This window comes from Gymnogyps californianus, chromosome 1 (assembly GCF_018139145.2).
Source record: "Gymnogyps californianus isolate 813 chromosome 1, ASM1813914v2, whole genome shotgun sequence".
Classification (NCBI taxonomy): Eukaryota; Metazoa; Chordata; class Aves; order Accipitriformes; family Cathartidae; genus Gymnogyps; species Gymnogyps californianus.
Window position 1 is genome coordinate 144,111,093 of NC_059471.1, and position 11,918 is coordinate 144,123,010.

Sequence of the window (11,918 nt, forward strand, 5' to 3'; positions counted from 1 at the left end):
CTGACACATGACTCTGTAAAACCATATACATGTGCCCACTGAAAACTGAGTTCAGCTCTGGCATTGTGTCAGAATTTTCCTGTCCTCAAAATCTCACGTTTACAATCCTTTCTATTGGGAGGATTGTAAACTGAATGGGAACCCCCATTCAGAATTTCCTACCAAATGCTCTATCTGTGTTTGTTGATAACTGGGTATTGTTCTTCACATGGAGTCAAAATTCATAGATGAGACTTTTTGCCATTTTGCTGAGTTTCATTTTCTCATTAAATACCTCCTCAAAACTTCGATTCTGTTTTGGAGTGAAATGGTTCTTCCAATCACCAACAGTGCCTAGAAGAGCAGGAGCAGGAAAAGAACAGTGAGGCTAGCAATATATAGTGCAGAATATGATTTAAAGGCAGCCCAATTTTGTTAATGTTGCAGTTGGCACAAGTTATTAATATATTATTAACCATAGTCTCTGCGGTAGGTCATGGTCACGAGTAATTGTTTTATTGGTCTGGTGAGACTCTGATGGAAGCAGCTGGATCATCATCCATAAAGGATGTTAAATCCTCAGCCTCAGACTTGGCTAGTGCCAACAACACTAAGTGGTACATGAAGAGCAGCAGGTTTCCTAGATGGAATTAGAGCTCTTGGTCATCTCAGCAGAGAGGCATCTTGCCGCACCTTAGATGTATGCCATTAAAGGTCTCTGCCTGGTCTCTTTCACAGTCAGTAGAGGGAAATGGTTACTTCCTGGCTGAAATTCCTCTCATCCTAGTCAACATCTAAAACTCATCAAATGAATGGTGCCCCAAAAGCAGCTGTATCTCTCCATTGACTAAAGAAGACTCCTAAAAAAGGAGCCCGGAGTGACCTGATAGATGAATCCCACCCTCACACCTGCTCCTAATCTCTAGGGCTTTCTACAGATGAGATGATGTCCCACTACTTAAGTGGGCAGTTAACTGCTTCTGGGTGACCATGCACACTCGTGTTCAGTAAAGTGTTTCTTTCAACTGTAACCCATTTTGAGCAAACAGGAAATTGTTTTTTAAACTGACATATTTTAATGAGACAATGCTTACAGTTTCCCCTCGTGTGCATCCTCTAAAGACCCTGCATCCCAAAACTGCTGACTAAAACAGCATTCCAGACAGCAAGGACAAGAAAAGAGAGCCTGAAGAATAATATATACATATAAATTTTCTGTAAACTGGCTGAAACTAGCTAAAACCCTGGGATTTGCATAGGAACTACTTAGAAGTGAAACTGTTGGGATTCTTCAAATTTTTCAACATAGCTGTGTCAAAGTTCACTGACTTAGAAAAGTGTATCTGAGATTTTGTTTGTTTGGTTTTTACTGAGAGTTTGTATTTTGGCATTTGCTTTAGCTCATTGGTAAAAACATTCTGAATTAGCAAAATGTACCATTTCCCTATTTATTAATTGAAACAATTCTTAGTTTTAAACTGTCAATTATTGTTCAAAAATTAACTATGTAAAAATAATCAAAATCCATCTAAACATGATGGTTTTGATTTACTTATTATCCAAATCCGAGGAAGCTTCTGAAATGTCAGGAGCAAGAAAACAGCTCCTGCAGGTATTTTAAAGTCATATCTGAGCTAAGCACTGTTGAAGATTTTACCGTGGATTCCAGCTTGGCCAAGGTTTGAAGGCTACCTATGAGGCCATCAAGTGATTGAGTCATTCATTCTTTCGTTGTTGTCATTGTCAGCATATTCCTTTTTCAGGAATATTTCAATAAGATAAGAGGTGGTATGGAGGATAAAGGCTACGAGCAGTCTCCTTTGGAAGGAATGTGTCTCGCTCTTTCTCATTCTAGTAAACTAAGTGACCTTCGCAGGTGATATCAAAGGGACATGTTGTAAAAGACTGAGGCGGTCAACCTTTAGATAAAATAAGACAGATAAAGAGTAATGCTTCATGAACCTTTCCTTTTAGCTCAAAAGCTCCCATGAAGCAATATTAGTCAGACTGTTGTTCAAACTCCTCTGTACTTCTCTAGTATACGCGTGCATTTACAACCAGAGAACTTAGAAAGAAAGTGATTTTTAAGATGGCTTCAAATTGAAGGATCCTCTCACTGCTTCCCGGGACTGACTCAAAGCGTCACTACAGCCCGGGAAAGACCTGGACTGCGGCCTCTGGCTGGATTCCCACTCCTTCTGCTGTGTTAAGCCCGGCCCAGGGAACTTGCCTTTTCGGAAAATCAGCTTCCTGTTGGATGTCAGTACACAAACGGTGTGACTGGGATCGCTGTTTTCCTTTTCTGTGTTGTTTTTCATCTCTGAGAAAGAAGACTTCTTGCAGATGTCTTGGATATCATTGTCACTGATGTTTAAACCCAGGAACAGACTGATTTCCTTTACAGTCTTAGGGAGATCCTGAGGTACAAGAAAAATAAAGCTTCTATATTTCTGAGTGATTATCAGACTTCTAGTTGATATGAAAATGATCCTTTGTATTACATACCAAGTTTATTACACATTTATTTGTTTTCAAGCAAAGCTAAACATGTCATTAGACTGAGTAGATGACTCATACAGTAAACCTGATTACCCTCTTATCCATACTCACAGAAATGAGTAAATGCTGAGTATGTGATATCAAATACAGTTACATTGCGAATTTTACTCCTAGTTCAGGCAAAGTGTTCTCCTGTCTCTCAGAATTATTTCACTGGGAATAGAGAAATACTCAAAGCTCAGCTTCTGTGCAAGTAGCTTATTTCATTGGAGATGCTATATCTAGAGATCCAACAAGTGACTCAGGATCCAAAATGGCTTGTTTATATTCCTTGTAGTGGATTTTTTTTTTCCAAAAAATGAACAAAACTGTTTTAATGGAAACACTAGAAAGTGTTTTCTATTCACCCAAAAATTCATTCTCTGGAAGCTAAGGTATGTTGGTATTTGAGTTTTCTGCATAGTAATTTCCTTTCATAAAAATGTTTTTCCGACCCCCCCAGCCTCTAATTTTCTTCTTTATTGGGGGCACAAGTCCCACGGACCATGAATAGTTCTGTTGTCTTACGTCACTTTTTGAAAATTTCACCTGAAATGTCAGGCATAGCAGGTTAATGTGTGACCCTCAACAGATGTCCTTGGTTGGTCTTTCCATAGACCAAGAACAAGGAACTTAAAATTCTTCCTGTAGCCTGGGGAAAATCATGTAACATGTGTCCCACTCCTGCATGTATGAAATGCAACTCTCACAGGTTTTGATATTTATATAACTTGTGCAGTCAGAATTAGCTCACCAATATAAAGTTCTATGCAAATATAAAATATGCCCAAAGACATACATTTACATTTTCCTTCTTTCTCCTTTTCCATTATAATTTGCTCTTTGATATTTTAATGATGTTAATTTACAAGTAATGCATTCTGAAATAAGAGCAGAGAGCATATTTACCTTCTTCATGTCTTCGTAGAACAAAAACAGGATGTTTTTGTCATTTGCATGTTCTTCCCAACTTAGGAAATGATCAAACCAGGATCCGCAGACAACTGAAAAGAAAACCCATGTGAAAGAGATTCATATAAACTTTATTCATAAATAGCTCTGATGGTACCTCACACGTTTAGGGGAATGATCCCTTCGTAACATGTACCCTGGATTCCTCTAAACCAGATTCAATTCTCTTTGTGAAGTGACTCAAACTTACTATCCAAAGAGGTTACCATTCTTGTTGGAATTTGGTTTTGTATCAGAGATGCAGATACTGTTCTGAGATGTGATTCTGTAGTGGAAACAGGCTCCAAATCTACGGAAAGGCCAGTAATGAAGGAAAATGTACTGGCCTAACAAGATCTGAGTATCTCAGCAAATGTCTGCATGTCTGTGGTCACAGCTAGAAATATGATCACTTCGCTGGGAAATGAAATAAGGAGTCTGTTAAATGGAGCACACTGTTGTTAGATCTATTTTGTCCCAGCAGAGAGGAATCTGTATTGTTTTTAAAAGTCAAAGAAGAATTACGTAAAGAAGTTGTTATGCAAATACATCATTCAGCCAACAACATAGATAACATGGTTTTATAGTTGACTCATAGTATTTGTTTTGTCTGAATGCTCCTTTTGGTGAACCATGGGAGGAGAGCTAGATTCCAGCTTTCTTTTAAAGAACAAAATTCTGACCCTTCTGGTTGAAAGACAAGGTGGACTGCATTGAAAGCTGAGTTGAAAGACTCCTGTAGGGCAATGAGAAGAGGCTTGGACACAGCAATCACAGCCAGCATTCTCCAGAACTGTGACTTTGCTTCATAACCGCTACCAGAAAAGTACAATATTGTAATGGGCATCATTTTGGTTGCAAAACTTGAGATATAATTAAGTATTTTGCTGAATGCTCCAGTCTGTAGCCATCTCCTGCACATAAAGCACTGTCTAACTGCAAGGCATGTGTGCTCCACAGTGTTCAGTTAAACCCTGCTCTCCTGGTCAACCACACTGGGAATGTGGCCAACGATAGCATAGAACAGCCCTGTTGGCTTCAGGGGTGCAGCATACAGCCTCGGAGACTCCAGGGACAGCATCACGGTTGTCTCTGTGTGTCCTCACCCTTGTTCTGAATTGAGATTAACTCTGCAAGAGTACTACAGGATCCGAATCAAGCATCACAACCTTCGTATGTTTCTATTAAGAGCAAAAATGACAAACTCTCTCTCAGTATCACCTCTTACATAAATTTCTATTGTAACCAATACAGTTATCTTTTTATATCATGTGTAAGCACACAGAAAATAGAAGGTGGCTACTAATTTACAGATAAATGGGAGATGCTTTTAAAATTTAATATAATCCTCTTTTCTTTTTTTCACTATTTTATGTTCAGAGTTGACAAGCCAAGATCCTGCAAATCACTGAAGCACGTGCCTTAGGGCTGCTCTGAACTAGGAACACAAGAACTGAGCCAAAGCCCACACAAGCCAGTAGACAAATTGACTTCTGGAGCTTTGATGTAAGCCCATGATGACTGCAATGGCACTTTTCTTTCAAAGTTTTCAAGCTGATCTATCATTGTTGCTGTTACTGTCACTATGGTTGTACAGCAGGAACACATGTCCTGAAAGGAGTAATAAAACACTAAAAATGGGAGTGGATAGCTGGAACATGGTCCTGTTGTCAGCTTCCATGCCACCACTGCCACTCATAAAAATCTCACTCTTGTCCTTGGTCTTTGGACCCCACTGCTAAGACAACACATTAGGCAGAGTGTGTGCAGGAGGGCTTTATGAAAGCATCTAGCCTCCCTTTGAAGGGCCACCCAAGGCTGTCTTCAAGACTGGTGAAGGCACTACACCTGCAAGCATAGCTCTCAGTGCAGCCTGGGGATGGTCTCCCCAGGGATGTGCCCCATTGCCCGCACCTTGGCACGGCAGTGAGCCACATAGAGCTGGCTGAGCACCTTCAAACAGAGTGCCTGCCCCACCGGCCCGCTCGCCGAGGACAGGAGCTGGCTGCGGTGAGCCCAGCTGCCCTTACGTGTGCTTGGGAGGAGCTGTATACGCATACCTCCTCTATCACAGTTTAAACATGAATTCTTGGTGGGAAGCAGTCTGTTATTGCGGTTCACAAGACAAGGCTGGAAATGTTTTAACACAGGCAAATCTGCATCAAAATCAACAAATTGCCAGGGGTTTCAGAGTGTTTGTGGGAAAAAATGAAATCAGTAACTTGTCTGTGAGAATATGTTTTTTAACAGATAAGTCAAAGAACAGCAAAAACCTGCAAAGAGCAGTTGTGCTGAAATAATGCAGCCACTTATCAAAATGTCTCCTTGCAGGGCTGAAGATAGCATCCTATTATTTGCTCTTGTTTAGTTTGGCATTAGAATTTATCCTGAGAGAAAACCCCAACTAAAGCCATATGAATAAGGAGTTCAATAAGGAATTTTCACACAGTTCACATTTCTTAACTCTTTCTGTGTATAATAAGCTAATGTAAACTGCAAGGAGAAAACACAACATTTATCCTTACCATCTCCTTTTAAGAACAAGTCAAAGAAAGCAGTCCAGGTGTCTATAGTGGGAAGGTTTGGGTTATCTCTGTAGTAATGATACATGGAAACTGCAGTATCTTTTGGATTTCTGCTGATGTACATCATCTGTAAATGAAGATGATATGGTTATTAATGATAATATCCTTCCTTTATTTTAGAGGAGCTCTGTGCATAAGTGTAGCATTTTCACAGGCAGTTTGCAGCGTCAAAACCCTTTCCTTTAGGATTCCTCTGCCAGTGACCATGCCATTAAGATAGAAATGTATTTCTCCCTGCTTAGGCAGGAGTCAAGAGTGGTTAGTAAACAATTCCATGTGGACAGAGGTGTGTTTCCTGCAGCTGAGTAATGTTTACGTTTTATGAAAGAGGCTGTGTTCATTTTAACTCATGAGTCAGTATACTATCTCATAAATCTAACATATGAAACCATTTACTAATTAACATTCACAGGACAGCTGCAAAACATAAATTTTGGCCTTTTGTTCAAATTAGCCTTGTCCCAAAAGTCTGGATCTGAGTAATCCTGAAATTTTGAACTTCTAACCTGAAATCTGAGGCCTAGAACTGATTTTTTTAAAGACCTCCCACATTAGCATGAGAAGAACCCAAAACTGTGATCTGAATCTGCCTCCCACATTTCAGTTCTTATCTGTTTCCCCAATATCTCCTTTATAGGGTCTTCACAAAGCTTCAATAGGAGGGGCAGAGTATCTTTACTCCCAGAACAGCCTGTAAGTACCCAAGATAACTATTTTCTAAGCAAGTGCTCCAGCCACTAGAAAATGGGGCCATGAGAACACCCCCACCCTAATAATACATTTCTGATTGAAAGATGTTGATGTTGTATTTTGTGTGGTGCCTGGTATACAAATAACCCCGTGGGAGCAGTGGGGCAGGAGCAGAACCCAGTCCCTAGCCCAAGTCTCTGCTCACACTGCCTTCAACTGCTGGCCAGCTGTGTCTCCAAAATTCACAGCAAACCACTTCTGGAAACTGTAAATCATTTGAAAATTATTAAGGAACAACAAGACAAAACAGATTCCTAATAGACACTTAACATATCTCACTGCTTTTTGCCTCACCTTGCATTTTTTATTCTTAAAATTTGGAGGTAGCATGTTGTAGTCTAAGTGCGTTGGGATGATTCTCTTTGATGAGAGTTTATTCAGTTCCTCCAGTTTGGATATGTCTCCAAATTCAATGGGAGATGTTAGTGTAACTTGAGTATTGTAAAGCTTTGTTATAACTCCTGCAAGCCAGTGAGTGCCTGTAGAAAAGCAATTTTAAGGAAAAAGAAAAGAAAAAAAGGAAGATTTGTTACTGAGAAAATATGTGGAACATGCGTTTTGCATATTGAAACAGCTTGCTAGTGCACGAGTGATACTTCTAATCCCCCAGATTCAAGAAACTTTACATAACTGAACAATCCCATTGGCTCCAAATGTATAAATACTGGAAAAATTAGGGCTGTAGCTGAAGTGCGAAGTAACTCTGTGAGAAGTGTTAATATTGGTACCAAAACAAATTCATGAGACAAACTGCTTGTCAGCTGAGAGGTTATAGTATTTTTATAATTAATTTTAGAATAACCTGGGTTTTTTTCCTTATAGTAACTTGAGTCTGTATATTTGGGAAGTACTGACTGAGCTTCTTCTTTGGTGTGTGCTTCTGTGTGTGAGTGAGATGGAGGAAGAGGAATAAGAAATGAATAAAGCTACAGCCAAGAGCCATAAAAATAACTTAATACAACTCTTGACTTGCTCCTAATTGAATGTACACAGTCCTCAGGAAAATCCTTCAAGTACAGATTTTGCTTACAAGAAATAAATACTTATTAGCGTTCCAATATGAAAACACCTGAGATTATTTTTAATTAAAGAATCAAAATTTAGATAAATGACCCTTTTTTTTTTGTAATTTGAACACTTACTGACAGAATAATATATTCACGTACTAAAACATCCTTCCCTATTTCTTGTACACAGACATTTCCCAAGTAGTTCAAGCAGAGAACATGAAACAAACAATTGAGACTTCCTGCAATTAACATGTAAAAGTAGAACTTACCAGATTTGGGATAGGAAACCAAAAGAACATCATCTTCTCTAGCATCAAAAGTGTCCAAGGATTTTAAAAGTTCTGGAGAAGACCTGGTGGTAAAGGGAATCCCCTTAAACATGTGAATAAGTTCTGCCTCACTGGGGTTGGACATGTTTGCTTAAGTCTTGGATTCCTGCAAATCAGATAACGGTGAAATGACAAGAGGATTTAAGAGTCACTTCTAAGTCAGATGGTTTGAAGTGACAAATTGAGACCAAGCAATACAGACTTCATGCTTATATACTTTTTTACACGCCATGGAGTCCTATCAGATATTGATTTTTCCAGGTAGTTGATAAAGGCAACTGAAATATTAGAGGTAACTTGATAAATAACTGAGTCATGAAAAATGCATGTCATTTGTCATTTATTATATATATTTGTCATTTATTATTTACTCCAGATAAAGTAATGAGGTGATAGTCAAAATGTATTAATTGTGGAAAACTACAAGAATGAACATTATATATTGCCTTAAAATATCCTTAATATGATTATTCTATAAGTTATACTTTGTTGGAAGCTGTTTTAGCTTCCAAGGAAAAAGCTACATCTTAAAATACTTTTTATAAATACAAAAACAATGTCTTATTTTATGTGAATGAAATATTTGGTTTTGTTTTGCCAAATATACAACAGCCTGAATTTTCAAAAGTGCAAATCAATTCCAAATGTTTGAATTTTGTGATATTAAGGAACGAGTTTTTTCAACATTTTAGAATTTCAGCCTGAGGCACCTTAAAAACAGAGGCACTTAAAGACACAATATTTTTTTAAGCTGTCATATGTCTCCATAAGAAGAGTACAGTCAAAAAAATCGCAAATTTAAAATACGTATTTAACATCGGCTTGAATCCTGCATGTTTCATGACTAGAAGTGGTTGAAGATTTTTAAATCTTTCCACACAATATGCAGATTCATCAAAAGAAAATTTGCTTGCAGGAAAGAGGCAGCTCTCAATTAATTGAAATGTTTTGAAATGTATTTTTTGAAAAATTTTGAATCTGTGGGAATTGTCATAGATGTTTTTCAAACGGAAAGATCCACTTTTGTTTAAAGTGACCTTAAGAAATGTGAAAGCATCAGAGTAAAATGAATAGCTCAGGTTTGAATCAAAACATTTTTGAATGCTTAATATTTTCAATTTTCCTTTCAACGGCCACAAATTAATTTACTCATTTTTACATCCTTTTCCTCAAACATCCAGTGGCTTCACTATTCCTGTTGAAAACCTCCTACAATATATTCAGCTGAGGCCCTTCAATATGTTCAACTTGACCTGAGAACTTGCGTGCAAATCTTGTTTTAAAATAAAGCAGTCCTTCAGGAATTCCTGAAGTTTACCAAGGTCCCAGTTCTTGTTTATTATTTATGATAACTTAGGTTTAGTCATAGGAGCTGACTACCAAATGTACCTCCCATGACCTGTGGTAAGAAGTTAATGATTAGAGATGCCCTTCCAAGAAACTCCTGAGATTTCTCACAAGGAGTAAGGACAGTTACCAGCTTCTGTACTTGCTTCTTTCTAATTCAATCTCCAGAAAAGCCAGCATAATAAGATTGATTTTTTTCCTCCCTTTCTTTTCTTTGCAGTATTGCCAGCCTACCGGTCAAAGAGAAGTGAAGTCAGCAAGCCTAGATCTTCTCACCTGTGTTGCCTACAAAGTTGCCCTTCAACAGCTACTGCCTGCAAAATGTGCCCTGTGCCATCAGTAAACTCCGAATTCCAGTTACGCAGGGCCAGAGGGGGATGAAAGTAATGGAAAATATGCTCTGGAGAGATGTTCCCTATCACTAGGGATGAGAGGAGACAGAGGAGTCTTTCCAGGAGGTAATGAAGTGAGTTCAGTACAAGAAACACATGGATACTGATGCTCAGGTAGGAGATGGGGGATCTCTCAGTGGTGAGGAGCTCAACATTTTTCTCTTGCTCTCAGTCTGAGGATCTAAGCCATCGCTTCATATTTTAGGGTCTAAGTCCTTAAAAATCTATCCACTGTCAACAGATTTCACTTAGGTTACTTCAGGTATACAAAGCATGTTTGGAGGCATAATGATTCCTGTTTCTGTGTTATTCTGAACATGTCTATTAGTCTGAATAAAGAGATTTCTAAGTTTTATTTTGCAGTCATCATTCCAGCTACATGCATTTGGCGCAAGCTAATAAAACTGTATTACATTGTATTACCTAACAAAAACAATCTTATTGCAAAATAATTGCGTATTTACTATGCCTTTTCCCTTTCATTTCTTCCTCCGTTCCTATTATGTTTTGAGTCAGCGCATTTGCCTAATCTAATCACTTGGACCTTAATTAATCATTCATAAATGAAATGGCCAAGGTGTAAAACAGAAGCAATACAGTAGCAAAGCAAATTCTGATTCTCTTAACTCATCTCAATTGCTTTTTATACTAGCTTCTCTTTTCAGCATGCATAACGTTAATCCAGGGGAATCAAACTGAAATTGGTCCTCCTCAAATGCTGCCTGTACTTGGAAAATAGGGCCCACCCCTGCAAGGGTACAGTATCCTGAATTGCAATAACTTAAGGAAAAAAAGAGTATTCAGCACCTTGCAGGAAAAAACTACTGATTTATGTAGTTATAGTAAACTTTAATATAATTATATTATTATGTATATTATTATAATGTATAAAACTATATTAATTATTATATTAAGTATAATTTTATTTCTTACTATTATTAGAAAAACTGCGCTAACTACATTAGCATGAAAAGGACATTATTATAGCTACATTATACAAAGAGAGCACAGGTTTAAAGAAAGCCATGCCGAATATTCCATCCAACTTTAATTTTTTCCTTTATTGGTATTACAACACAGAGTGTAGACTACAGCTGATGCATTTTGAACTGGATGAACACAGGCATGGCAAGCTAATACCAAAGGATTCCTGTATCTATTGCCTAGATCTCTGCTACAGGCTCTGAGGAGCTTCTCCCAACAGCAGGTTGTCCTTCTCCTGGTCTCTGGCCCTGCTATCGGTGCAGATTTTACCAGCAAGTTTCACAGATACTTGCTATCAGGAAAGCAACGTTAAATTTGGAGTATGGGGTCTCTCTCTGGTTTGAGGAAAATGCAGCTTGGTAGCTGGACAATGCACTCCTGGGCTGCTTCAGTCCAGCTCCTTCTGGCTCCGTATCCAACGCACCTTCTCCCATCTTTATCCTTGTCTCAGTGAGTGACTTCTTTCTGTTGCTTTAAATGACTCAAAAAATTTGACAGTTTTGTACCTGCCCTGCCACCTCCACTTCAGGCTTGCCATTCTCTTCTCTGCTTGATAAAAGACAGTACTACAGCTCCTTCAACTGAAGATTTCTCAACTGAGGCCAATCACACTACTGTTCCTCTCCAAACACATCTCAGGCAGCATGTACTAAAGAAATAGTGACATTGTGGAAAATATGCAGATGAAGTCATATGTGTTGGTTACATGAGTCAGAATTTGGATGTACATCCGCAGGGTTCTGAATGTTTTTAGCTAGCACTATCAAGCATCAGTTTTCTCATTTTTTGAAATGCCCTAAAGCCATGAAATATTTCAGTCTTGTCATACTGACTAATGAATGGAGAGGTAAAACAGACACCGCTGGTCATAAGGTTCTGTTGCTCTTATTCTCCACTAGATATATCGGTCACCTGAAATTAGTAGAAGTTATGTCCATAAAGATTGTCCCTGTGCATCTATGTAAAATTTGTACACAGGCTCTACAACAGTGATGAAGGAGTGACATCTTCCAAGACTATTTCAGTGCAGAATATCAAACACAGCTGCTGTTA

At 38.4% G+C, this 11,918-nt stretch overlaps 1 protein-coding gene across 1 annotated transcript; it reads right to left on the reverse strand.

Moving 5' to 3' along the window:
• Positions 1-214: 214 nt before the first annotated feature.
• On the reverse strand, positions 215-8,227 carry LOC127029531 (sulfotransferase 6B1-like). Its single transcript, XM_050915175.1, has 6 exons — positions 8,083-8,227; positions 7,098-7,282; positions 5,994-6,120; positions 3,427-3,521; positions 2,210-2,396; positions 215-333 (listed from the first exon to the last, which is right to left on the reverse strand). The coding sequence occupies exons 1-6, from the start codon at positions 8,225-8,227 to the stop codon at positions 215-217; spliced, it is 858 nt and encodes a 285-aa protein (XP_050771132.1).
• Positions 8,228-11,918: the final 3,691 nt, after the last annotated feature.

What these genes read in the sequence shown, in the direction of transcription:
- LOC127029531 (XM_050915175.1), bottom strand. Translation starts at nt 8,227, where the DNA reads ATGTCCAACCCCAGTGAGGCAGAACTTATTCACATGTTTAAGGGGATT. An exon ending in GGTTTCCTATCCCAAATCTG is followed by an intron (nt 7,283 to 8,082) that starts GTAAGTTCTACT and finishes GCTTTTCTACAG; the next exon opens with GCACTCACTGGCTTGCAGGA. An exon ending in TCTACGAAGACATGAAGAAG is followed by an intron (nt 2,397 to 3,426) that starts GTAAATATGCTC and finishes CTTGTACCTCAG; the next exon opens with GATCTCCCTAAGACTGTAAA.